General features: G+C 41.1%; 3 protein-coding genes across 4 annotated transcripts; 2 read left to right on the forward strand and 1 right to left on the reverse strand.

Annotated features, from left to right (window-relative positions):
• Positions 1-1,436: 1,436 nt before the first annotated feature.
• On the forward strand, positions 1,437-17,241 carry LOC139336519 (alpha-2-macroglobulin-like). Its single transcript, XM_070970653.1, has 36 exons — positions 1,437-1,522; positions 1,694-1,874; positions 2,108-2,264; positions 2,966-3,018; positions 4,225-4,245; positions 4,988-5,153; positions 5,242-5,326; positions 5,437-5,587; positions 5,954-6,071; positions 6,170-6,279; positions 6,378-6,545; positions 6,805-7,029; positions 7,617-7,680; positions 7,812-7,957; positions 8,232-8,381; positions 8,821-8,967; positions 9,070-9,166; positions 9,297-9,462; positions 9,806-10,031; positions 10,520-10,646; positions 10,840-10,961; positions 11,076-11,127; positions 11,535-11,618; positions 12,000-12,176; positions 12,526-12,601; positions 13,173-13,329; positions 14,084-14,158; positions 14,913-15,075; positions 15,163-15,350; positions 15,672-15,884; positions 16,093-16,217; positions 16,496-16,586; positions 16,680-16,748; positions 16,832-16,937; positions 17,102-17,143; positions 17,237-17,241. The coding sequence occupies exons 1-36, from the start codon at positions 1,437-1,439 to the stop codon at positions 17,239-17,241; spliced, it is 4,389 nt and encodes a 1,462-aa protein (XP_070826754.1).
• An 817-nt stretch (positions 17,242-18,058) lies between these two features.
• LOC139336718 (XIAP-associated factor 1-like) lies at positions 18,059-21,457 on the forward strand. Its single transcript, XM_070970911.1, has 7 exons — positions 18,059-18,160; positions 19,090-19,225; positions 19,344-19,400; positions 19,958-20,191; positions 20,822-20,884; positions 21,033-21,266; positions 21,354-21,457. Exons 1-7 carry the CDS (start codon positions 18,123-18,125, stop codon positions 21,384-21,386), a joined length of 795 nt encoding a protein of 264 aa, XP_070827012.1. The 5' UTR covers positions 18,059-18,122; the 3' UTR covers positions 21,387-21,457.
• A 1,119-nt stretch (positions 21,458-22,576) lies between these two features.
• Positions 22,577-27,163, reverse strand: LOC139336690 (tektin-1-like). Of its 2 annotated transcripts, XM_070970870.1 has the most exons (8): positions 27,109-27,163; positions 25,821-26,009; positions 25,550-25,715; positions 25,131-25,259; positions 24,812-24,958; positions 24,374-24,599; positions 23,173-23,369; positions 22,577-22,772 (listed from the first exon to the last, which is right to left on the reverse strand). In XM_070970870.1, the coding sequence occupies exons 2-8, from the start codon at positions 26,005-26,007 to the stop codon at positions 22,613-22,615; spliced, it is 1,212 nt and encodes a 403-aa protein (XP_070826971.1). In that variant the 5' UTR covers positions 26,008-26,009; positions 27,109-27,163; the 3' UTR covers positions 22,577-22,612. The 2 variants fall into 2 exon arrangements, with proteins under 2 accessions (XP_070826971.1, XP_070826970.1); XM_070970869.1 differs by lacking the exon at positions 27,109-27,163 and having other exon boundaries at positions 25,821-26,231.
• Between the last annotated feature and the right edge of the window lie 224 nt (positions 27,164-27,387).

Genomic DNA, 27,387 nt, shown 5'->3' on the forward strand with positions numbered 1-27,387 from the left:
TGCTGATGCTTTGTCATCATCTTCATACAGTACCTGGTTTCGGTTTTGCTGGCTTCTAGTAATGGATGAGTGCTGCTGGTCGAGACCGTCGCTGCCAATAAGCTGTGCAGCACCAGTGGCTTTGATTCACTGCCTGCACCTTTTCAGCTTGAAAAACATGGAGAATCATTTAGAGGTAATTTATTTGCATAAAAGTGACAGAACGTGATTGTATACAATGCTTCTATTTTATAGTCATTAAAATTCAAATAGTCTGAGATTACATCTGTACAGCTTTGTCATTGCACCGTTTTGCACAGTAAGCACATTTTTTACTGTGTTGCAACTCAATATTTGAAGGCTTTATCACTTCACAAGGTTTACTCACTGAAAAAAAGTCTACTTTGGCCTGAGCAATCAGGTTAAGAGTTATTTGCCTGTTAAAATCAAACATCCCACGCTGGGTAAAGTGCAGTGTTGCAGAGCCTGACTGTAAACCTGATGTGTACAACTGATTTACTCAAAGGGTTGACCCTAATGTCCTACCTTTGTCATCATGGAAGGAATGTGTAGCACAAAATGCTTTAATATCCCAGTATGAAATATAAAGTACATCCATCCATTTTCTATACCACCTATGCCTTTCAGGGTTGCAGGGGGGCTGGAGCCTATCCCAGCTGTCGACGGGTGAGAGGCGGGGTACACCCTGGACCGGTCACCAGTCGATCACAGGGCAACATATACAGACGAACAACCATTCAGACTCACACTCACACCTAGGGGCAGTTTAGAGTCACCATTTAACCTAATGAGCATGTTTTTGGTCTGTGGGAGGAAGCCGGAGTACCCGGAGAGAACCCACGCATGCACAGGAAGAACATGCAAACTTCACACAGAAAGGCCCTGCCCGGGGATCGAATTGGCAACCTTCTTGCTGTGAGGCATGCTCACTATCTGATGCGCCACCGTGCAGCCCATACAAAGTACAACCATGTGAATACTGTACCTTCACAGTATAACTAAATGGTTTGAGAATAAATACACTCATTTAAAGTAATAAAGCGGTAAGTAATAGAATAATCTTCCATTTTTTTCAGACAGAAATGTTGCAGCTCCTCTCACTGTGTGTCAGACCACCTGCAGTAGCAAATGTATTGGTGAATGCAATGGTACTGTAATCATTTATTTAAGAACCGACTTGAAATCTTTTTGATTTAGTTGTTTTGTTGGTATTTATGGGGGGGGGGTGAAACTTTTTGAATTTTGTCTGATCAAACTGTCAAAAAAGCCTCTTTTAAGTCAGCTTTAAACACATTACATAACTTGAAATCTATAAATGATTGGCTTACCTTGAAAACAAATAGAGGGGGTGCATATTGTGTGTGTGAGGCGGGGGTGGATTTCTGTATCAGGGTCTATTTAACAGATGCTGAGTCTGAGCCTTGTTTCAGTCGATCATGGGTCCTCCTGGGATTCAGATATGGACATGGACACTGTGTGTCTTCTTGAGCTTTATGTGTGTGGCTCCAGCAGTGGCAGGACCGTAAGTTTACTTGTACTGTCTAACAGACTAATAATTGCATATGTGTTTGGGGTTGTCAATGAATTTACATAAAGTCAGATATTGCTTGTTGCTGCATAATCAGGGCTGGAGTTTCTTCTGTGGCAGATCCAGTGAGGTATCTACTCTATGTTTCTGTTTCTGTGGCTGTAGGCAGTACATGGTAGCCATTCCTGCAGTTCTGGAAGCTGGAGCTGATTCCAAATGCTGCGTGAGTCTCCTGCAGCCCAACGAGACTGTGGTCATGACTATCACTTTCATGTCCCCAGAGAAGAATACAACCCTCTTGCAGAAGACGTCCAGTGAAGAGTTTCATACATGCATTCAATTTAAGGTCAGCTCTAGAGATGGGCTTTCATTTTTGCTCATTTCCACAACTTTCTTTGAAATTGTGTTAATTCCAATTTTTCCTTAAATTGGAGAAACTTAATGGGATTTCGTAACACATAATGTAAGAGACACACAAATGATAACGAGTGACAATGATGTATCTGTACCACAGCATACATTTGTGCTTTTATGTGTTAAAGGCACTCTTGGTGTCTATGAAATATTTTTCTGTCACAGGCTCCTTTAGTGCAGAATGAAGTGGTGCAGAAGTTGGAGGTGGAGGTACAAGGCAACACATTTTACTCAAAAGAAGTCAGGAAAGTCATGACCAAAGCCTATCCAGCCATGACATTTATCCAAACAGACAAACCAATCTACCTCCCCGGACAAACAGGTAAGCTTGATCTTATTATCTTTGATGTTGTACACAACACGGTACCACACATAGATGGGTTTCCTCTTTACAAAATATTGAGGATGTGCCCAGCAGGTTATGATATCTTATATATGGACATTTTCAGGATTTAAAATAAAGCAACGTCACTAACATAATGCAAGGAATTCCAGCAAGCTGGCACTGATAATGCTTCTGTGTGTGTTTCAGAATGTCAACAAGCAGCGTGAATTAAAAGTACAGAAGCACAGAAAGAAAATGTTAGCACGTAAAAAAAGTAATGTCGATGTATGAAAGTCCTGCTATGTGCCATCTGAGCTTTGTTGAGGCTTTCATCTGGGGGATACAGAACATTTTCCACTGATTACTGTTGCGATTCGTGCTACCAGATTACCATCACTGCATGCTGGATTTGGTTTCAGATGTCCTTTGACAATAAACTTAAGTAACCAGAGGAAGACAAAAAATGAATGGCACATAGCATAGCTGAAACAAGTGGGTCACATCGTCTTTGATTTAGAGTACTGCTCTAACGCTAAAGAATGCATGGCAGACCAAACAGGGAGTAATGGAAAAGCCAATAGTTTATTATCTATTATTCTAACTTTATCTTGTTCAGAAATGTGATAGCAATGATGTCATTTCTAAATGGACTGTTTAACACTGCTGTAGATGATGTAATCTCTTTGCATTCCTCCCAGTACATTTCAGAGTCATCACACTTGACACTAAATTGAGAGCTGCCAGTGAGCTGGTGAGTGTTTGGACAGCCTGCCCTTTCTTTTAGACCTTTATTAGAGGTGTCCTGAGCAGATCCTAAAGATGGGTATATTGGCTGATGTTAATAGATCTAACACATGAGCGCTGTTGTTAATTTCATGAGTAATCTGTAATGTAATGGATGCCCAGAATAAAACTTGGCTGTTTTCGGGTTACTGTATGTGCTCTCTACAGCTGGTGCCTGTTCAGCCAAAGGTCCACTATGACACACCACTGTACAAACAGGGTGTTTCTGTCATGCAACAACTCCAACAACGTGAAGGGTCTTCTCTCTGGCTGATCTCTTCATGTCACATTATACTGTATTCTACATCTGTTATTTCAGTGTGTCATATACATATTGATCAATATTTAGTTCCATGTAAGAATCATGTTGTCATTGATATCATTGATAAGGATTCAGATTGAGATTAGGGCCAAAAACTTGATCAGGTCATTACTAATTCATTTATAAAGCACAGTATTAGTGGCAGTGCTTGATAATGGTGCAGGTTTTGATTTGTGCCCCAGTCCTCCATACTTCACCCTCAATAATAATTTCTTTTTATGACTTGTTATTTGTGAATTTATTTTGGGACTAGCATAAAAAAACTACATCTTTCACATTTTGTTATATAACTGTGCTGTAGAATGCTAAATAAATGAACCTTGTACATTGTGGACAGATTATACTCACCAGCTTGTAGTGACACTTGTGAAATGGATTGCTTTATATGGGGTTGGAGTTATGTCTGTAATCAGCCACCTCCTGTTGAAGCTCTGGGTCAGTAGTACAATCAGGGCCCCTTTAGGTAAACTTGCCTATACTACATTTAAACATGTTTGCTAATGATGTAATAAATCTATTGAACCAAAACCCTTGTTTCTCATTTTGCAGCATTCTGCTGCAGAAAATTAACACTGAAGTGATAACCACCACACTAAAAATAAGTTGATGTTTATTTATTTAAAAAGAAATTGAACCGTGTATGTATATAAAAAAAAACTATTATTCAGAATGACACTTTGCATATTAAACTTACCCTTGATTGTAAAACATTAGAGTCTGGACTGCTTATCCCAGTGGTGTCATTGATTTCTTCAAGACAGATGTCTAACCCAGACTCATTAGGACACTGTGTGACAACAACAGTACAAACCAACTTGTCCTTTAACAATTCTGTCTCTTTCTTTTTTGCAGTATGATATCATTGAACTTGAGGTAAGACAATATCCACACACCATTTTTTTCTCATGTAAATTCAGCATGTTAGCCTAAGCTTTACTTGAGATCAATATTTTTGTGTAACCTACTGATAACTTCATGATATCCTCAGTGTCCATCCCTACGGTTTGCACTGAAACGGGCAAACGGGCCTTCATGTTCCCTGCCCCTGCAGCCTGTCAGTATCTCACAGTTCAAAAATGAGCACTTTTTTGTTACAAACTACCAAAAATTCACAATTCGACAAGGACTCCTCAAATTTGGCTCTTAAAGAGTTGAGACTGCATTAAATGTTAACGTGAAAAATCATACTTGACCTTGGAAATGAAAAGATTTAACTCAAAAATCATGTTTCTGCTGCATTTTGCTTTCTAATTTGTCCAGTATAAAATTAATATAAAATGTAATAATGTAGTTCATCAGAAAAAAAAATCTGTTAACAGTCTTCATTAGTAGATGAGTTATTTTTATTTTTATTTTTATTTTGCACTCAAAGAGTGTGATATACGAACTGTGATATAAATGCTAGTGACCTTAATTTAAGATTTTTTTTGTCAAACATTTAAGTTAATTTAAAAATGACATACTATATACTTTTTAGTAGTAATTTATGTTCATATATCTGCAATGGGCAAGATACACTGAAATATAACTAGAATCTGATGTTAGCATTTGTTAGTCAGGGTCTGTTTGTGAGTCGTTTCAAATAATATGTTCTTCCCATTTATTTTATTTAAAGGATGCTCAAAGCAACAGGATTGGACAGTGGCTAAACAAAACATCCAATGGGAAAATATTGCAGCTTTCATACTTCTTGAACTCTGAGGCCCATGAAGGTACCTACAGAGTTATTGTGACAGTTCAAGGAAGGAAAATAAATCACAGGTTCAAAGTTGAAAAATATGGTAAGTTACAGATTGTGATTGTTATTACTTTCCATTTCAATCCATTAATACTGGAGCAAGAATGCTAACAATCATATTTTATCCACAGTTTTGCCTAAATTTGATGTAAAAATAAATTCTGCTGATGAAGTAAGTATTGGGCAGGAAGAAATCAAAGCTGAAGTATGTGCAAAGTAAGTAAGGCCTTTCACTCGTTATGCTCTTAAATCATCTCAAATAGATCCAGTTTGGTGAGTGAATTGCTCCTTTTCAATAACACAATTGTCTATGTCCATCTAATAAGGTACACATACGGACAGCCTGTGCCGGGCAGTGTTAAAGTTGAGTTGTGCCGACCGCTTCAACGCAATATCCATAGTGTGTCTTTTATCAGCCGTGATGAACCAGAGGGAGTCCCTGAGATAACTGCTCCATGCCACAAGGAGACAAAGCAGGTACTGTTGCCACAGTGACAGTCTCATCTCTGTGCTGAAACAATGTGAATATAAAGGTGAACCTGACATGTGCTTATACAGTATGTGCATATACGGAATTCCATAAATAATAATGAAATACTGGAACTGGAAGCAACTTCTGGATTTTTTGAGTTACCTGTTTGATGACGTTGTTGGGGGAAATGTCATGTTAAGGTATGAAAAAGCTGAACAAATGTAAGAAATTCGAAGGTGAGCAGCGTAAAGTTGAATGACATTTTTAAAGTGAATGTCTTAAGAAGTAATACATGTTTGAAAGTTTGACACATGCATCCATTGACTTTTTCATTTCATTTCATGTTATCTTATTTGATTGTCCTTTTACAGACGGACAAGAAAGGCTGTGCCACTTTTACCTTTGCAATGTCCACTTTCACAAAAATGGACAAAAAGGTCTTGAAAGATATGCTGGACCTGGGGGCTGAAGTGGAAGAGGAGGGGACAGGCAAGTCTTATTATATTTAATTATATGTGCAATTCTAGTGATGTGAATTTAAACAATATGGCATACACACAGTTGTAACATGGAGGCTTCTTGTACAGGTATTTCACATCCAGCCATGAAGAGAATAACGATTTCTTATGTTGTTGGAAAGCTGTCCTTTATTGACACACCCAAGATTTACAACCAAGGAGCAGATGTGGAGGGAAAAGTAAGTGCATGTGTTCTGCAGCTCCTCCCTGTGATTCCCTGCTCAGTGCAAATGAAGCTATGTGCGTTCTCAGTGATGTGACTTTGTGCTTCCAACAGGTTAAAGCAGTTTATTACAATAACACCCCCATTCCGGACATGCCACTGTACCTGTTTGAGGGAGAAAGCTGGTCATCACGTCGGCTAAAGAATCTCACAACAGACAGCGACGGTGTCGCCGCTTTCTCATTGAGCACAGCTAATTCTAAAGGGAGCATCCACCTCCATGTAAGTAAGACGTAGCACTAAAAATACATTCTGTTAGCCAGCATTCATCAGCCACATCATAACACTTTAATGAAGGCAGCCCCAAAGCCAAACCCTTAAATGGTTTCTCAATAGGCTGCCAAGGTAAACCCATAGTAGCAAGTAGCCATATTGAAACTGCTGGCTATTTCTATATCTAAACATTTACCTTGTTACTTCTTTTTCCAAAGTTTCCTTCTATCGCAACCACTTCACTTAATGTTTCTTTTCTGTAATCTAGATCAGTGACACACCGACACGCCAGTACTCTGGTTATAGATCTGCATACTATGAGGCTGGAGATCACACGTTGTCTTTGGCACAACTTTCTTCTCCGGATACCAAAACCATCAGCTTCCTAGAGGTGAAGAAGAAGGATAAACTTGTCTGTGACAGAGAAGAAAGCATCTCCATCCAATACACAGTAGTTGGAGAGGCCCAGGGCTCTGTGGGTGTGATGTATCTGGTGAGTGGTGGGTGAACTATTTCTCTGCATGTCACCAGTTCTCTTGCAGAGACATAGGGAAGATGTTTTTAAAATGAGAAAGAATTAGGTGTCATTATTTAAGGAACCACTGTTTACTAGTCTTAAAAAAGTTAGAACATTCATCGTTTCAAAGTGAACTGTTCTTGGATCAGTTGACATCTAACATGCTGGTTAACCCTGGTTAGTTGTTTACAGTGCAAGCAGTGCACTCAAAGCACTTCAGCAGTTTAAACAGTGTCAGTAATAAAATGTACAATTGAATATCATGAGGCTGCTTTGTGAATACAAAATGTTTTTAAAGATGTCATATAAATGCAAAGTACACAGTGGCTTTTTACTTGCTTTGTGAGACAGGGTCCAGATCTGTTCTTAAGGCAATTGTATTTTAACCAAGCAAACTTTTTCACATGAGCCATCTAAATGTATTCCACAAAATACTTAATGAAATACCAAGTAACTACACATCAGAAAAGCAGAGTTGCAGTGTTGTAATCTGTTGTTCAAGAGAATTGGGTTTGACTTTTAGATCAGTCAAGCTTTGTGTCACTTTCTCTCAATTTCCCCAGGTCTTATCCAAAGGAGCCATCATCATGCAAGGACTTAAACAGATTGAAGTGCAAGATAAATCAGGTGGGCAAACAGTGACATCTTAAGATAACCCTTTAAGCTAGCATAATTGAGTGATTTTTGAACAGAATTTCTACTGATCTGTAGACACATTTGAATGATTGTTTTTGATAACAGCTGGTTTGTTGTTTCAGTGACTGAGGGCGAGGTGTCCTTCCACTTGAAAGTGTCTCCAGCAATGGCACCAGAAGTCCAGGTTGTGGCTTACGCTGTCCTCCCGAGTGAGAGTGTGATCGCCCACAGTGCTGACTTCTCCACTGAGAAATGCTTCGAACACAAGGTCAGTGTGAGAGGAAGACTTGTGGAGACTGTGCCTGTCAGATGCAAATGTAGAATCAAAGTGTGTGTTAGTTGCAGAAGGCCTGTATGTAGCCTGTTCTCAATGATGTGGTCAAGGCCACTCCACTGCTCGGCATCTCAGGCTCAATGAATAGAGTTCTCATTAAAAATCAATTAGGGAGATATTTTGCAGTCAAATACATATTTGTGTCAAGCTCATTGGTTCTCATCTTTTACCACTAAAGTGCAGAGAGTGCAATGTGTGTTTTCTGTAGGTGTCGCTGGAGTTTTCTCCTCCCTCAGCAGTCCCAGGAGAGGAAGTCACCCTGCAGGTGACGGCCCAGCCAGACTCTCTGTGTGGTGTGAGCGCTGTTGACCAAAGTGTCCTCATCAAGGAGCCAGGGAAGACTCTGGATGCAGACAAAGTAAATGCTAGAATCAACCACAAATAGATGCATACATAATTTATGTGGCCTCTGCATTATCGTTTCCACTGTTAAAATCATCAGTCTCACACAGTTTTTTTTCTGCTATTTGCTTGTGTCAGGGTTAATCTTTCTTCCTTTTCTCCCTTTGCCAGTTGTACATTGTTTTCAGCTGTGTGATATAGCTGTTCAGTAGAGCTCAGTGTTGATTTTTTTAATTTTTACCCAGTTGTAAGTCATACTGGTTTGCTTTACAAAAACATTATGATCACAGATATAAGATTAACGTAATATAATATAGGTAAAGGGACTGTTTGAGTAAAAGAGAAGAGTTTGAGTTTGAGAAAAGTAGGCCTTAAATCCCAAGAGTTCCCTACTGTCAGATCTTCATAGAACAACAAGCATTTGTAATATCTTTGAACTATACCTTGCTTTACAGATATTTGATTTGTTGCCTGTCAAAAAAGCATCCTATATTCCATATGAGATTCAAGATCCTGTAGAGTGCTTGCATGTGAGACCTAGAAGATACGTTCTGCCATACCCCAATCATGGTGACAGAGAGGATGCTCATACAGTTTTCCAGGTACTGCACAAAAAATAATATGCAATACAAAGACTGTACTCAAATATTTTGTGTATATACATTTAATTATCAGTGATGCATGTATGTTATTTGATTATCTAGAATTCAGGGCTGAAGATGGCAACAAACCTGTTTATCAGAGTGCCGTCATGTCTCAAGTTCAAAGGAAGGGAATACCACCAAGGCGAGCGAGGCTATGGTAACTTTATTTTCCACTCTATTAAGTGACACATGCTAAATATTTAAAAAGTATATTTAAACAGCATTCAAACAGCTCACTGTGGCATTGCTGCCTTAGACTTCTGAAATCTTTTCTGGTTTCTTTTCAGGACTTCGCTACAGTTATGACAGTGGTCTTCAATTAGCCAAAGAGAATACACGAGTAGTGGCAATGGCAGGTCCCGTTGGCGGAGGCTATGATGCTGCACCTGTACTAATAGAGACAGTCCGAACTTTCTTCCCGGAGACCTGGATATGGGACTTGGTAGAAGTCGGGTGAGCTTTTGTCACTAAGAATTTGGTCATTGAATGGGGAAAAACATTTGTTTAAGTGCATTTGAGTCCAGTTTTGGTCCTTCACTTTGACTTCCTGCTGTCCCCCTCTTGTCCCTCCCTGCACATATGAATGGCCTCAAAATGATTTTCTGTCACTGCTTTTTGAGGCCTCTTATTTTTATTTAACCTGGTTGTCATAACATACTTGAAGTCACAGTACCTATACTGCAGTGCAGTCCTATACATTAATCATCTTCTCGTATTGTTTTTCTTTGACTAATCTCAGTAGTCAAGTGTGTTTTTCCAGCTCACTGAATGTGTCTGTGTGTATCTACTGATTCAGAGGGTCTGGAAAGAAGGACGTGTCCCTCACTGTCCCAGACACCATCACCACCTGGGAGACAGAAGCTTTCTGTTTGTCCCCTCTGGGTTTTGGCTTGGCTCCTCGTAAAGAGATCAGTGTTTTCCAACCTTTCTTCCTCGAGCTCAGCCTTCCCTACTCCATCATCCGGGGGGAGCACTTTGAACTGAAGGCTACCATCTTCAACTACATGTCCAGCTGCATTATGGTATGGGATGACCAATGTTTTTAATATAATATTCTGCGGTCAAAATTAATTTTTGTACATCATCCAATACGTATACAGATTGTGATTTTATAATTTGTGATTAACCAATATTTCAGTGGTTGCCTGTGTTTTGGATTCAACATTTTGATCAGATTCACTCATTAATTGTCATTTTATGCTGATGATCCCCTTTTATATATATTGGATCCAGATGAATCAAAACTGAAAGATTGCAATCAGTAATGTGTTTACCCACTCATTTGTCAGGGTGGAATCAATATGTTTCAACAATGCTTTTTTAAAGCAACCTGTAATTTACTGGACCAAACAAACTTTGGCAGGCTGCTCAATTTTACCCTTAAGATGTCAGCTTGTATTGGAAATAAAAATACATGCATGATGCTGGATTGAGCTGCAGTTTGAACAATTGTTTGCCTCTGCCATGAATTCCCAGTTCTAAAACATGTATTGTTGTCTCTATTGAACAGGTCACTGTGGCTCCAACAGCCTCCTTAGATTATACCCTCACCCCACTCTCTGGGGACCAGTACACATCTTGTCTGTGTGGCAGTGAGCGCAAGACCCTCATCTGGACCATGGCCCCTTCAGTCTTAGGTGAGAGTCAAGCTTTCATCCACACTGGTGTGAAATGTTGAATGGTGCCAAGGTGCAGGATTAGTTGTCTCTGTTTGCCCAGCACAACCCATATTTATCTCCAAATGTTTAAACACATGAATTTACAGGATATGAGAAAGATGTTAATCAAGTTTTCGTGTTTTCGTTTTCGTGTTTGCTGCTCCTTTTTTAGGGGTTGTGAATGTGACGGTGTCTGCTGAGGCTCTGGCATCCCACGCATCATGTGACAATGAGATTGTGAGCGTGCCAGACAGAGGTCGCATTGACGTGGTCACACGATCTCTCATAGTGAAGGTTGGTTCCTTAAAAATAATATCACAAAGAATAAGTTTTTCCATAAACCAGTATTGCATCACAGTTAATACAAAGTGGAAACTCTGGAAGTCAAATTATTTCCTTCTTTCTCAGGCTGAGGGAACTGAAATGACAGAGACCCACAACTGGCTGCTCTGCCCGAAAGGTCAGTATGGTAACATCGGAGATGGCCCTTCAAACATTTCAAAAAAAGGAGAGCCAAATGTAATAAGTAAGGAGGAATTGACTAGATTACATGTAAAAAAAAAAAAAATGTAATAGAGATTTTCACTACTTGCAGATAGCAATTAGTTTTGTCACAGTTACAGCTATTGTGCAGGTGTCTCAGATTATGTCATTACTTGAATACATTTTATAAACCTAATGGATGAATTGATCATACCCCAAGAGCCCCCTTTGTTGTGACATTGATCTGTCTTATTTCCAGCCAGGCCTGTTTCAATTCATGACTCACTATCCATCAGTTAAATGTAAAGACATCTTTGTTTAAGGACTGCACTGAGCTCTACTTGAGGTTTCACTCCATAAGGTCTTTATTGTCTCTGTACACAGGGGAAGCTTTGATGGAAGAAACAAGCATACAACTCCCTGAGAACATGATTGATGGATCTGCCCGTGCTTCACTCTCAGTCTTGGGTAAACTGATAAGTTCATTTGAATTGATTGTTGCATAATGCGTGTACCTCCTTTGAAGCCTCGATATTAAGGGCATCAGTCATTAAAATTAACTTCTGTGTCCTTTTGGAGGTATTACGTTTTGCATATTATACCATTATACAAACCGTTGCACCTTCATGTAACAGAAAGTATATTAAAAGATCCAGACATATCTTAAGATATGTAAAATACTAAAAATACTGAATAACAACTTACAATTACCTGTTGCCCTTAATGTAAAATCCAGAATCTATGAACATTACCCTACTTCACTTAAGTAGTCTGTTCTCAGTGTATGTGCAGTGCAAGCTTCAAAATCCACTTCAAAATTGTTTAAGTCCATGTTATTTTTTTGTGCAGGCGACATCCTAGGCCGAGCCCTGAAGAACCTGGATGGGCTGCTGAGGATGCCATATGGATGTGGAGAGCAGAACATGGCACTTCTGGCCCCCAACATTTACATCCTCCAATACCTGAAAAACACACAGCAGCTGACCCCAGCCATCAAGGAAAAGGCTACTAACTTCCTGACCAGTGGTGAGCCTCTGTTGGTTTTATGCTACAGCTAAACAGAAACATTTAAGACCTTCAGATATGCCAAATGTTACATCTGTAACAATCTGGTACTGGTTGTACAAAATATAAACAGAAGATCTGTTGTGTGTAGTCACTTCACAGCATCCCCACCATAACCTCGAATCCACCAACGTGACCTTTGTTTCATGTAATTCCCCCTTCTCCCCTCATTTCCCGTCATTTCTTTACTGTCAGCTGTCCAATGAAGGCAAAGAAATCCCCAAATAGTAAAAACATTACCTCCAAAAATCCTGTCTGACAATGTGTGTAAGGTCAGTTAGCTAACAACCATGTTTCTTTTGTCATACAGGCTACCAGAGACAGCTGAACTACAAACATGACAACGGTGCTTTCAGCACATTTGGATCAGGGATGGGCAACACTTGGTGAGAACATCACTGATTGATCATCGACAGAGACTGAGTATTTGTACATGGTCTGAACATTCACCATGTCATACCATGACAAACAGTTTACCTCAGAGTAGATGATGTTGTCTGTTTTCTTAATCCCACTCCTGCCTACACCTCCTGGATTTCTGACCATAACCACTTGCTCCAACAATGTGTGTATTCCCAGTCTGCCTGCAGCAAAGTTTAACCCACCTGGTCCCGTGAGACTTGCGTTGGGTTCTGCAGGATCCCAATCCCAATGCAGTCCTGTATTTTGGGGTGCACGGCTGCAAAAATTAGCATGTTGTGGAAAATGTGATTTCACCCCTCTTTAAATCCTATATAACTCCTAAGTTCTTCACAGTAATATCACCAATGTTCTATATGGATGTAAGCATGTAGCTAAGTATTTCTAATTAATGCATGAATTAGCATAGATAGCAACCTTAAACATAAAGTGCTATTTTTGGTGTATTGTAGTGACTGTCGTGAGACATTACACTGATCAGGCGCTTCCTTGTCTAATCTTGTCATTTAATGTCTAACTTTGTTGTGATATCTCCAGGCTGACTGCTTTTGTGCTGAGAACTTTTGCCAAAGCACAGTCTTTCATCTTCATTGACCCAAACAAGATTCAAGAGTCTAAGTCTTGGCTGGAGCATAGACAACGAGAAAATGGCTGTTTTGGACAGATGGGAAATCTCTTCAACAACAGAATGAAGGTTAGATGAAAGGCTCTTTAGAGTCTGTGTGAAAATGACTGAGGATAATAAAACTGAAGAAGGTTAGACATGTTCATTTTCACTGCACCATCAGCATATATTTCATTCACGGTTCAGTAGTGACTACCAACCTGGGATCCCATTCACAAAATTTGCACCATGCAAGCAGCGATTTGTAACATGAGATGATTCCCTCCCACGTTACTTCTGGTGGTTTCACTTTTTTGTCACATGCTTCATAACTGCAGCGCATGCATGAGCATGCAAGAGCCCTGAGGAACTCAAATTTATTTGCAATTTCTGAGTGATAATCATTTGGGAAACAGGATACCGCCCCTCAAAGTGAAGCAGAGAAGATCCTAAGAAAGAAAATTGCAGGCAGCAGGCACAATGATTGAGGTGTTTGAAACAGCAACAAGACTTGGCAGTCTGTTAATTTCACAGTAATACAGTAAAGCTTATTGCGAGTGAGGGGTAGAGGTTATTCTTCTTTAAGAAAGCTTGTAAGTGTCAGTGAATACAACACGATCTTTTATTCATCCCGGCGTTCAGGGACGAGTGCCTAGGCTACTTAGAGTACAAACATTTGATTAGGAATGATACACCTCCTACAGCTGCTTGATGTTGTAGTGGGAAGTCGAGATGTGGTGGGGGTGGGCCTCTCTTTCCTCAACCACATGATGAGGTCCCAGCAGGCCCCTTTGTGTTGGAGGTACAGTGATGATAATGTCTGTGTGATGCTTTCCCTCTGTAGGGTGGCGTGTCTGATGAGGTGACTCTCAGTGCTTACATCACTGCTGCCTTCTTGGAGATGAATATGTCCGTAAGGGTGAGTACCAGCACAGACAGTTCACGCCGCTTCAACGGTAAACTGCTAACTTTTACACAGACAGTAAGAAAAAAGTACTTTTTTCATACGTTTGTGTTGACAGATACAAATAAAAGCCAGGTGTCTAATAGAAAAAACAAGACTGACTAAGCTCCCAGTGGCTGTCATGTTATGTACATGCCAGCTCAGCACAACGTTTATTTCTATTGCTTTAATTCGAATAAATTCAACAGTATTATGGTACAGCAACACCTTGTTGTTCTTGATTACTCAGTGCAAGTGTTGATATGATATGTGTATGTGTTCATGTCTCAGCCAAACTGTGTTTTTTAGTGACATACAAATGCCACAAGATGGCAGTAGCTACATTTCAAGTGCTGTAAAGGAACCTAAGGAAGTTTTGTCTGTGAAAATGTTTCGGAATTAAAGCCATGTTAAGAAATGAAGGATTTCTGTCCACTGAAACACCAGAGGGATTTTAATTTTAATTTTGAGTTTTAATTGTAATCATTGAAATAATTTCATTGTAGAAAAACAACCATTTAACTCCGGGACCCCCTGCACTAACTTCAGGACAGTTTAAATTGTATTTTGGGATGGTAGCAAGAGCCGTGTTTAACATCCAAAGCAAAGGAAATTGTTCACACAGCAGTCAAAGACAAAATTATTAGCATCTAGAATGAACTTGATGCGTTTGGATCAATTAAGTCAGTTGAAGTAATGTTTTATAATCTATCTTGTCTGTCTGTTGTAGGATCCAGTGATGAAGAAGAGCCTCTCTTGCCTCAAGGAGTCCATCAGTGACCTCAGCAACACCTACACCACAGCTCTGCTGGCATACGTCTTCACCCTAGCAGGAGACATGGATACCCGTGCTCACCTTCTGAAGCAACTAGACACAGCTGCAATAAACCACGGTGAGTCATCCTCCTGAAGAGATCATTCTGGCTTCATTACTGTGAATGTAGCTAACCTTGTGCCCATTTGTGGATGGCTGTTTATAGGAGGTTTCCGTCACTGGTCTCAGACAGCCACACATACATCAGCCTCCCTGTCTGTGGAGATCAGCTCCTATGTGCTACTGGCCAAACTCAGTGCCTCTCCTACTGCTGAAGACCTGGGCTACGCTGCCCGCATCGTCAGATGGCTCACAGGGCAGCAGAACTATTATGGAGGCTTCTCCTCCACACAGGTACAACCCAAACACTGGAGCTGGAGTCAGAGTCAGTGTTACAGCCCATTTACTACAAATCCCAAATGCTGTCCTATTTTAAATTGCAATGGTCTTACCTTACAGGCAGCCATGACAGTCAGGTGACTTCTGTATGAAAAACAAAACTCAGATTGACCTGAAATTAATGAAGTGAACTTTATGTAAACAAAAGTAAATGTTTGTGTACATTTGTATACATTTAAGCACATAAAGCATCTGTTACTCTATGTGTGTGTGTGTGTGTGTGTGTGTGTGTGTGTGTGTGTGTGTGTGTGTGTGTGTGTGTGTGTGTGTGTGTAGGACACAGTGGTGGCTCTTCAGGCTTTGGCTCTGTACTCCACTCTGGTGTTCAGTCCAGAGGGTTCCAGCACAGTGACAGTCCAGTCTCCCAGTGGCCAGCTGGCATTTGATGTGAATCAGGACAACAAACTGCTCTACCAGGAGGAGGTGCTGAAGGACGTGCCAGGAAAGTACATGCTGGAGGTGAAGGGCACTGCATGTGCTTCAGTTCAGGTGAGTCGTCACTGCAGTCAGCTCCTCCTGTTTCTCTTTGATATGCATACATCACCACAAACACTATGCTAATGTAACTACGCCCTAATGTTACTAGCACAGTAGTAATACAGAAATAAAGCAATAGTCATCGACTCCATTGTGAGGGCAAAAAGACGTGACAGAGGGCAGCCCTGCCTTGAAGCTTCCTCGTGTTCCTCTTTTCCAGCTCTCTGTTCACTACAACATCCCAACTCCTACTGATGTCACAACCTTCAGTGTGAACGTTAAACCAGAAGCTGACTGCAACAGCAAATCTCAGAGACCCAAACTCACTCTGAAGCTACAGTCCCGGTGAGTATTCAACACATAGACCGAGGCTACAGCAATGACAGAATACTGACATTCAGAAGAAACAACCCTCAGTGTCTACCAGCTGGGACTAAGTAACTTTTGGCAGGTGAACATGTGGGAGATGTTTACAATCATGTAATTAATACTCAGTTCAAACATATCTTGTAGATGAAGCCCTTCCAAAGCCTGATATTAAACGCTGTCTCTTCATACAACCAGTAAAACTATGAAGAACAGGATGACATCTGAGTGGTCACATTTTTCTGGCTGCATTACAGATACAAAGGAAAGGAGAGCAATACAAACATGGTGATCCTGGATATCAAAATGCTCTCTGGCTTTGTCCCCGACCCAATGTCTTTGAAGAGGGTGAGTTATTACAGTAACTTTAAGCTGAACGGAAATGGAATAGTTTTCATTTGTTGCTGATGAATGACCCAGCTGATTATGGTCTCCTCACAGCTCAAAGGTGCCCCGCAGGTGGATCGTGTTGAACACAAGGAAGATCATGTTCTCGTGTACCTGCAGGAGGTGAGGGGATTTCGCACAGAGGAACAATAGATGATGCTCTCTACATTTGTCAATGATTGTGTCATCTTTTTTTCTTCCCACAGTTAATTAAGGACATACCCGTCAACCATAGCTTAGACCTCATCATGGACCTCTCAGTGCAGAATCTGAAGCCGGCTGTGGTGAAGATCTATGACTACTACCAGCCAAGTAATTCAGATACTTCACCACACTCCTCATTTACAGAGAGCACACCACAGAGTGACACACTCAGCTCCTTATTGCAGATGTACAACTACAGTTATCAGAACAGTCATTTCAAATACTACATATTTTTACTGTGTTTAATGAGTGTAATTTTGACATCATCTCAGGTGACCAAGCTGAGACAGAATACAACTGCCCTTGTGCTGCAGGTAACAATCTGTAATAACACTCAGAAGCACAACAGCATTTCTCACAAATTTATGGCTGAAAAACATCTGAACATTTTCCTTTTTCTTTTGCAGCTTGAAGAGTGACATGTGGTTGGTCTTCATGTCGTCACTGATTCCAGTGTAATTTAAAAAGCCCTGCATTTTATGAAAGATACTTGTTGTTGTACCTTGTTGTACCTTGTGTATTTTCATGTCTGCTCCTGTAAACACACGCAAACAGTTTACACTTATCTGCTTGATAGTGAAGCTCATGCATCATAGACAGTAAAATAAAGTGAATAAACGTCCCACTTAAAACTGATCTTGTGTTTGACTGTCTGTTTTCCACCATTTCTTCTGTCTGCAGTTTATTTATCCCTTGTATTTTATCCACAGACTGGAGGTTGTGCAGGTCAGCGTAGTGTGGAAATGTATTGTCCATCCGGCAAAGCAACAAGTGCAACACAAGCAACACATCTTACTGCTTCAGAACCTCACAACCCCAGCTGCTATTTAGGACCACTGACTCTCTTAGCTACCGCTTTCTCTATTCCAATGAAGTCCCTTCTACTGAGGAATGGGAAAAATTTTGGTTTTCCTTTTTTGCTGAAGTTTTAACCATTAGAGCCCAAATCTCGCCATCTCTTTTGATTCTAGCACACAGTGAGGTGGAGACTTACTGAGGATGATTAATGGAAGATATTGAAAAATAGGTTTCTGCCTTTTTGTCTTTAGATATTTTTTAAGCAGCTGTGTTGTTCATAGTCAGTATCAGAGTGGACGAAACCTGAAACGCCTTAAAAACAAACCATATTAGGAGATCTTTTGCGCCATCTTGTGGTAGATGTGTGGCACAGCAACATGCGGCGGTGCAGCTAATTTCACTTTCTGTTATGCTGAATTGGGACGAAAGGTGTCAGTCAGAAAGTTCAGATCAAATTTCTGCTCTCAGTTGATTATTTTTCAAAGATTTCTGCTGATGGATAAGAAGGACGCGACGCGCACATGCGGCCAATGGTGAGAGTTTACTTCATGAGAGGTTTTCTGGGGTTTGATGGTAGATGAAAACTCTGGATGTTCAAGCTCGTTTTGATCATCGGCAACAAAATATATTGTACGCCGTTTTTACAGAACACTGAGGAGGAAGTTTGTCAGTATGATTTAAAGCTGTCAGACCAGCAGACTCCTCAGCGGGAAGAGAGCTGCTCAGTGCTTTCTGTCATTTAAGACGATATTTGGACGAAACTGCAATCCGAGCATTGTGCCTGTGAATATTTGATGGCTCATATCATGTGTTAATGCAGCTTTTTTCATCCTGTCATTACATAAGAACATAAGAGGCCATCGGCCCGGAGAGGGCTGATTGGTCTTTCACTGTCAAGCAGCCAGAGTTCAGATTAAAACTGCCTTTTCGAAGCAGGCCAGATTTTAAGCACAGTGGACACAATTTGACAGAAAGTTGAACGAACACATTCTCCAAAGCAAACCTCACTTTCACTTTGGTCAAATCAGTATTTTTTCAGAAAGTGAAAGAGGAAGGTTTACCAGCCGGAAACATCTTGATTGAAGTGACATTTGTTATCTGAGATGGGTCTATTTATAGAGACATCCAGTTCTGCTTTTAAATCAAGAAGAGCACCAGTGAAACCAGTAACTTTTCCCCAGGTGGCCAGGTGTTATCAGTACTAGTAGGTGATAGTGAATGGATCAGCCTATTCTCTGGAGCTACTGGAATCCTCTCCAGTATATTTGCTGGGGTCGTGATTTTCTAAAAAATCAGAAACAAATCTGAAAATCTCTGAAGTGTGTTTGTGTTTGTCAAAACAGACATGCTGGTCCTGTTAGCTACAGTGGCTGACTATACCTTGTTTCAGGACAGTTTTAACAAACTTTCCACAAACAGTGAGGACAGAAGACGAGCCTCTCTCTCTCTTTATCTCTTTAAGCCACAGAGACATTGAAGTGGTCAACTTCACTCTGCATGAAACGCACTGCAGCCGCTTCTTATGCGTCTGTCCGGACTGTGAGGAAGCTGTTCCCAGACAGCAGCTGAAGCAGCACAGAGAGGAACAGCACACCCAGGTGCTCACACACAAACGCACGCACACACACACACACACACACACACACACACACACACACACTCCTGCACCACGTGATGGTGTGTTCGCTGCAGGTTTACAGCTCTGTGTGTTTGCAGGTGAGATGCTCCAAGTGTAACCAGAAGATGGAACGTTGTCGCCTGATGGATCATGAAGTAAGTCCAGAGGTGCTGTTGGTGCTGTGTACCTGAACACAACACAGAGAAGAGTATTGGACAGCGTAGGAAACATCTCAAATGCAACTTAATTATTTGTTTATTTTGTCACTAGTGGTGAAAAAGACAAAACATTAAGCAATAATTTAAACAAAATATCAGAGATCACCAGGTCAGGAGGGTGTAACGAAAGATCGATCTTGTTGCATTGTGGGAAATGTAGGATCACTTGATTGTGGAGTGTAAGTCACACTTGGGACTAAAAGTAAGGACATCTGGATCAGGTGTTATTGACACTAGGTTTTATTGACACTTTCAATAAATGTGGTCTCTTATGAGGGTTTTCAAGGATTACCATCATTTTTGGATTGAAATTCGGATGGTTCATCGTTTCATTTCCACTTTCATGCCAACAAATCCCAGAATTAGCAAATATTCAGATTCACCCCATATCTGAGTTCCTGTCAGGTGTAAAAGCACTGGCGCTGGCTGGCTGATGTGAAGTCAAAGTTAAACCCAGTATGTATTAATCAGTCTGACTCTGCTCGGTCTCCCAGTCTGATGAGTGTGTGGAGCGTCTGCAGAGCTGTCAGTTCTGCCAGCTGGAGCTGCCGTGGAAGCAGCTGAACGAACACCATCTGGCCTGTGGGAGCCGCACCGAGCTCTGCAAGGACTGTGGCCGATACGTCACTCTGAGGGAGCTGCCTGAGCACGGCTTGACCTGCTCAGCTACTGACGGGGGCTCCAGTCCTCCACCAGCTACCAGCAAACTACCAGCAAACAGCAGTAAGAGGATGTAGGCGTTCAGGTTCTCTTAACCTGTTACCATGTTCTCTGAAACTGTTACCACGACTGTTCTCTTAAACTGTTACCACGACTGTTCTCTTAAACTGTTACCACAACTGTTCTCTTAAACTGTTACCACGACTGTTCTCTTAAACTGTTACCACAACTGTTCTCTTAAACTGTTACCACGACTGTTCTCTTAAACTGTTACCACAACTGTTCTCTTAAACTGTTACCACGACTGTTCTCTTAAACTGTTACCACGACTGTTCTCTTAAACTGTTAACGTGTTCTCTTAAACTGTTTCCATGTTCTCTTAAACTGTTACCATGACTGTTCTCTTAAACTGTTACCATGTTCTCTTAAACTGTTACCATGACTCTTCTCTTAAACTGTTACCATAACTGTTCTCTTAAACTGTTAACATGACTGTTCTCTTAAACTGTTATCATGACTGTTCTCTTAAACTGTTATCATGACTCTTCTCTTAAACTGTTAACATGACTGTTCTCTTAAACTGTTAACATGACTGTTCTCTTAAACTGTTACCATGACTGTTCTCTTAAACTGTTACCATGTTCTTTTAAAGTGTTACCATGACTCTTCTCTTAAACTGTGTCCATGCCCATTTTCTTGTCACAGTGCCTTGTCGCAGATGTGCAGCATCATTTCCAGCTGAGGATATACATGAACATGAGGTATATGTCTTTTTTTTTTTACATATTGTGGGAACAATTCCTGAAACTAAACACATAAAAACATGAAAATAATGATTTCACATTAGAAGAGCCAATAATCAATAAGCACTTATTAAAGTTAAACCTTTGTCTGTATCCTCCAAACCAGCTCCAGTGTGTTCTAGCAACCAGATCTGACGATGAAGAGGAGGAGCCAGAGAAGGAGGATGAGGGTGATTTCACCAGGCGGGGGGTCAGTCAGCTAAGCAGCACCTATAAGGCAAACTCCCTGTCACACAGACCCAGAGGTGGTCCCTGGGTTGCGGTGGGGGACCCAGACCAGATCAGCACCTGCCCCCACTGCCATCTGGCCCTGCCCCTCTTCACACTTCGCTGGCATGAGGTAACATTCCTGCATCGCACGAGATTAGCATAAACACTGTTGAGCAGGTCCGATGGTAAGAGGTTTCCCCTCCTCTCTGTGTTTCAGGTGAAGTGCCAAATCCACGTTCTCTTGAAATAAAGAGAGAACTCCTCAGAAAGGAAAAGCTGCTTCAGAGATCTGTGATCACTGTGTCATTAGCAAAGATGGAAGAGCAGAAATATAATGTTATTCAGCTTTTCATTGTATTTTTCAGGTTGAAATGTTTCAATTCAGGTTTACATTGTTTTTACTTTTACTTCCCTTTACTTTTAGTTAGTGTGACTTGCATGATGCTTGCATGAAGACAGAGCTGTTCAGAATATAACTGGAAACAAACTTACACTCCTGATAACTTTGTAATGATCCTTTTGTTTAATAGAAACACAGCTACTAAACTGTAATGAGAATTGCTTCTGTCTAAACCAGTGAATAGAATGTTTTGTGTCAGAAATCTCATATTTAGCAGTTTTCACAGGAGTAATACAAAAATGGATCAGATGATGGTGAAGTCTCCATTAACATAAAAGGTTTCCATGCCAACGTCTAAAATTCAGATTCAGACGTGCATCAGTCAGTAAACATCTGATGACACTAACCTACCGCTGAACTATCATCTCTGCTTGTTATTGTTATTGTGTTTTGTAATTTGAGGTATATTGTGTTGTCACTGTGAAATGTCATTTTAAAATAAGTTTACATTGTGATCAAAGGTGCCAGGTCAGATATGTCGGCCATGTGCCACATTAGCTCTTTTCCTCTTCAGTCTAGTTAAATGACCAATAATTAGCTAAATAATAAGCTAACGTTATAAGTTAACGTCAGCCCTGTCAGCTGGTTCGGTTAGCTTTGCAGCAGTTTCACCTGGCTCTTACTGGTGGAAGTATTTATTTTAGCTAATCTCTACACAACAGCCGGTGCATCTCACTCCCATCTTACTTGTTGCAGCTTTTGCCACATTACAGATCACAAAGTGAAATATGGAGATGTTTGATTCATTTGATTCATGCAGAAATGTGTCAACACAGATAGAGATAGCTAATTATTTAAATAAAATATGATCCAGAGGTTTTAAAAATGACCTAAACTTTTCATGAGGAGCTCAGACAAACAAAAAGGACGAAAACCAGTGTAACCATTACTGTCAGACGGCATAAAACATGTCACACAGCTCTCACAGTGAGGATGAGAAACTGAAGAAAACACCAATGAAAGCATGTGCATAGCAATGAAAAAGAACTCCATTCACACATACTTTGAAGTGAATTTTATATCAGTGCATTTTGAAAGAAATGTAGGTTCACGTTGACCTTCTTGTTGCTGACTGCTCAGAAGCGATGTATGATAATGGGCTCTCTGTGCTGGGCGCAGACCACCTCGTCGATGTAGAGAGCGTTTGCCTCCATCTCGATGTTTTCCTGCAGCTGCAGCTGACAGCAAACCAGAGCCCTCTGCTCCTCCTGTGACTGGGCAGTGACCTCACGCAGTCTGAGAGCACAGAGGGAAAAGAGATGCCACATGAGGCGATCGGGACACACCTCCAAACAATCCATCAGCCAATATGGAAAGAGCAGTGGCAGAAAACACAAAACATGCATCTTCTTTTAATCAGTCATAGCATCGATGCAGTCCATCCAAAGCAGCCATGAACAACATGGAAGGTACTTTGTGTGCAATTTTCAAAATAAAGTTTCTCTTTCTACTCTGAAAACCTTCATTATTATACTTTGTTACACTCATGACATGTTCTCAGATTTCTTGGTTCTAGTTGTTGTAAACTAGCAGCTGTGATAGCTGTGTGTCCACACAGGCGTCATTTAACTTTCACTGCATCACTGTTGAAAACATTTGCTCCTTCACATCAGAGGCGAGAGTGTCCTGGTCTTACTTGGTGAGTTGAGCGGTGAGCTGCTGGACCTCGCCGAGGATCCGGGACTGTGCTCGATCGTGGCATTGCTCTTTGGCGGACCTCTGGTGGCGTAGAGCCAGCCGGGCCTGAGCCAAACTCAGAGCATGTTCAGTCTCTGTGACGGCCACATGGAGATCCTCTCTGGTCCTCTGCTGGCTGCCAATCTCAGACAGAATCTAGAGGGTCACACAAGGGCCAGTCGGTATTTGCTCTTCATAGCAAATCAGCAGGAAAATGACATCAGCTCAAAACAGCGAGAAGGGTTCATTTGGAAAAACAAGTGACCTCCATGTTTGTTCATGGTGCACTCCAGGGAATCACTCAAACTGCTGTCGGGTTGTTTCAGTCAGAGATCTCGTTTTTTTTTTTTTCCTAAATCAGGTTTTTTATTGTGCAGTCAAATGAGTATCAGTCAAACTGCTGTTGGTTTGGACCAGCAGATAAAGGAATAGAAGGACGTGAGCAACACATTGAAATTATGGACAAATACACTTTTTTAAAATGGCATCTACTTCTAACACTTCTCAAGTGAAAGTAAACATAAAACTTAAAACAACACAAATGACTGAATGAAAAATAGTTTCTGTAGAGTCTCCACACAGCTCGCTGTCAAAAGACGTCTTTAGGAATTTTTTCTTCCAAACAAATAGTGCCTCTGAACGCACCATGGCTAGATACAACATCACTGGGAGGACATGAGAATATTTAGAATAATATTTAGAATAATTAAATATTTAAATAATATTTATTTGGCCGTCTGCCAATCATTCCTATGTGCAGCAGTGATTTTCTCCTCAAAATGTGGGCTTTCTGTAGCATTTGCATCAACAAAAGTCTTTTAAAGAGACTGATTGAAATGGATTTGGACTGAACCTGCTGTTAGCCACCAAACAAACATTTTGTGCTTGTGTCATGTGACGTCATATATGTGTATTGCTTGTATTAATGCCATAAAAAAGTGTTTTATGTTAAAACTATTCATTGTTTCATGGCAGAGTGGGAGGGTCTCTTAAACAGCATTTAAACCATGTGTTATTACACACCCGTCCATCCTTTATGAAAGAATCATCACTGACCAGAGATTTGAATAAAAACTCTATTCTGATGATAAATCAGATTTTCTCACTGCCTGACTTCACCTCCTCTGTCACTCTCACTCACTGAAAAATAGACACCATACCGTGGCCAGCTGATCCTCCATCTGACTCTTGGCAGACTTGATTTCCTGGACCTTCAGCTGAAAGGCTGTTGTTGTGGCCTGGACCTGCTTCTGCATGTCAGCGGCCGTCTGCTCCAGGAGAGACTCCACCAGGGCCCGCAGGGCCCGAGAGTTGCTCTCCTGCTGCTCTGCTTTGGATATGTTGATGTCTGAGATGTTCTCCCACTGCTTTGGAGTCACTGCCAAGCTGAGAGAGGGACGCGTTCAAAAACTTATGAGGAACGAACAGAATGTCTTTTTTGTACATTTGCAGAAAGCCCAGATCTGTCTCGACATCTTGGAGAGTTTGAAGGACCCTTTCTGGACGTACACTGGCAAAGATTTCAAATCATCCAAAAATTATGAATTTCATAGACACATCATTGTCTCTGTGGAGCAAAGAAGAACACGTTCGTTCACCTCGGCAGAGCAGTTGTGGTGTTTCTGGACTTGTGCAGGCTGTTGATGGAATGGCTGGTCATTAAGGCACAGGAGCTGTCGATGCACTGAGCCTCACATTTCTCCTTCAGATCCTGCTCCAGATGGTACTTGACAGATCGGTTCAGTCTGGAACACAAAGCATCACGTTTCGTCTTGGTGTTACTGACAACTGTAAGCAGCGATGTGATTTTCCTTCCAGGTTTCAAGACAACAGACGTTAGAAATTCCAAAATGTGTGCATACTTTTAAGATCCCTTCAATAGAGTCTATATGATCAAAGCTAGCCCGTCTCCCTCACCGTATCTGCTCAGTGATCTGCTCCACGACACGCTGCAGAGGGGAGGCCGCTCCCTCAATGACCTCCCTCTCCTTCAGCAGCTCTCTGTCCACCTCATCATGCAGCCTTTTCGAGGGCCGACGTTTCATCCTGCAGGCCACAAAACAAAAGAGCATCATTGTCACTCGACGCAGATAAAAAGGGCATCATCTCCCAGATCTCTGGAACCATTGGTGAGATGAACCCCCGTCAGCAGATATACTGAGAACACAGTGGGACCAGGACTCAGGCCCTCAGCTTCTAAACAAAACATGGAATCCAATTCTTAAGCAAATACATGCGTCAAGTGAGCCGAATCAATCAAACAAAGAAATGCAAAAATAATGCATTTTTCTTCTGATTGTTCAAGATTGTCTCTTCCCATCAACTCCCAGTCTAACCTCTCCTCCAGACAGAGAACGGTGACTCTCAGAGGCTCTTTGGAGGCCTCAAGGGCTTTCACCACTCTGCTCTGCAAGTCAATGAGCTCATCAATTTCCACAATAATCTCCTCCAACTTCAGCTCCAACTCCTTCTTCAGAAACTGGATGTCTCTGCTCCGCTGATCTGAACAGCAGCAGAAAAAACACAGTCCAGTCGACCTCTGCAGCCTTGACAACATCATCCTCTGTGCTGAACACGGACGAGCTGATTTCTTATTCTCCTACTCACCCAGTTGCTTGTTGTCATCACTTTGCATGCGTTTGCAGGCTTTGTCAGTTTCTGAGATCAGCCTCAAACATCCTGCCCTGAAGAGCTCAGAGTGGTTCCGCGTTACTTCAATATTCACTAGATTGGGTCCACCACCCTGCTGGGGGTCGCGCTGTGGGGCAGACATTGTTCTCCAGCGGTGGTCCATCACTGACAGTATAAGCAGGTTGGGAGAACATGTATTAAAAATGGAAGAACTGTGGAAACTTCATGTGAAAGAGGACTGAAAACACTTCTTATGGTTTTACTGGACACCCACTGATCATTTCTCTAAGAAATATCACAAAGAGGATCATCATGTATTCATCATGTAATGCTGAATGAAAGAAGTCTTGGACAACATTGAGGAACATGAGGCTGAACATGGCTAAAACAGCAGATTTACACTGCGAACAAATGTATTAAAAGAAGAGTGTTCAATTCAATTCAATTCAATTCAATTCAATTCAATTCAATTCAATTCAATTCAAATGTCCTTTATTAGTCCCACAAGGGGAAATTCCAATTTACAGCAGCATGCTGTAAATTCACTGTAAACCCAGTAAGTTCCAGAAGAGTGGTTTAATGCTGTATTGGTAAACAAACAGACAATATGTAATTTAATGTCAAACATTTGATGTCAGTCATGAAGATGATCACAAAGATTGAACACTGTTCATATTTGGAACTTTTTTCTTTTTTTTTTGTTAATCTGAAATCATGTTTTTGCTTTGTTTCCTTCATTATTGGAATTGAGAAAGACGTTAAAATCAGGGGCCCGACAATCCTTAAAGGACGATTATATTCCTGTGAAGAGTGTTTGTGTTGATAGTTAACGTTAAAGCTGCCGGTGACAGCAAATTTAATGTTAACAACTAAAGATAGCTGCTAACGTTAACAGCTCACATTAGCCGCTACGTGCAGGCATGTCCAAACTATTCCACAAAGGGCCGAGTGGCTGAAGGTTTTCTTTCCAACCAAGCAGCAGTACACCAGACTTGACTCATTTCATCAGCTGATCTCAGTCTTCAGACAGCTGATTGGTCAGACTGCATCCTCTTGATTGGTTGGAGGAAAAACCTGCAGCCACACGGCCCTTTGTGGAATAGTTTGGACATGCCTGGGAGGCTAACATTAGCGGCTAACGTTAGATGCTACCTTTAGCTAACTGCTCTGAAACACGTTGTTGGCGTGTTGTTTCTGAGTGGAGTTTTGAGTCAGCACAACAGATACATTACAGCAAAATAACAAGTGTTGTCTTTGGTCATACCTTTTCTGTGAGGTTGTAAACAAACCAAACGTAGCTGTTAGTTTTGATGTCTTCTCCTGTCTCCATTAAAATTATAAACAAACGGTTACTATGGCAACAGATGACACTCCACAGGTCGATCCGGTCGGTCGCTCTCGAGCTGAAGCCAATCAACACCTTCACATTTCAGTTTGATGGTATTAAACTAAAACCACCTATTAAACCATGAGCGGAAAACTAACGCTACATTAATAAACCACACAAAGGATGAAGTGAGACTTATTTAATATTTGCCTTTCC

The sequence above is a fragment of the Chaetodon trifascialis genome, chromosome 9, assembly GCF_039877785.1.
Source record: "Chaetodon trifascialis isolate fChaTrf1 chromosome 9, fChaTrf1.hap1, whole genome shotgun sequence".
NCBI classification, from domain to species: Eukaryota; Metazoa; Chordata; class Actinopteri; order Chaetodontiformes; family Chaetodontidae; genus Chaetodon; species Chaetodon trifascialis.

Coding starts and splice junctions, on each gene's coding strand:
- LOC139336519 (XM_070970653.1), top strand. CDS start 1,437: ATGGGTCCTCCTGGGATTCAGATATGGACATGGACACTGTGTGTCTTC. Junction 5,154..5,241: donor GTTCAAAGTTGAAAAATATG/GTAAGTTACAGA, acceptor TTTTATCCACAG/TTTTGCCTAAATTTGATGTA. Junction 8,968..9,069: donor ATGCTCATACAGTTTTCCAG/GTACTGCACAAA, acceptor TTGATTATCTAG/AATTCAGGGCTGAAGATGGC.
- LOC139336718 (XM_070970911.1), top strand. CDS start 18,123: ATGGATAAGAAGGACGCGACGCGCACATGCGGCCAATG. Junction 19,226..19,343: donor GAGAGGAACAGCACACCCAG/GTGCTCACACAC, acceptor GTGTGTTTGCAG/GTGAGATGCTCCAAGTGTAA. Junction 21,267..21,353: donor TCACACTTCGCTGGCATGAG/GTAACATTCCTG, acceptor TCTGTGTTTCAG/GTGAAGTGCCAAATCCACGT.
- LOC139336690 (XM_070970870.1), bottom strand. CDS start 26,007: ATGGACCACCGCTGGAGAACAATGTCTGCCCCACAGCGCGACCCCCAG. Junction 24,600..24,811: donor ACCACAACTGCTCTGCCGAG/GTGAACGAACGT, acceptor TCCCTCTCTCAG/CTTGGCAGTGACTCCAAAGC. Junction 23,370..24,373: donor TGGAGGATCAGCTGGCCACG/GTATGGTGTCTA, acceptor GTGACCCTCTAG/ATTCTGTCTGAGATTGGCAG.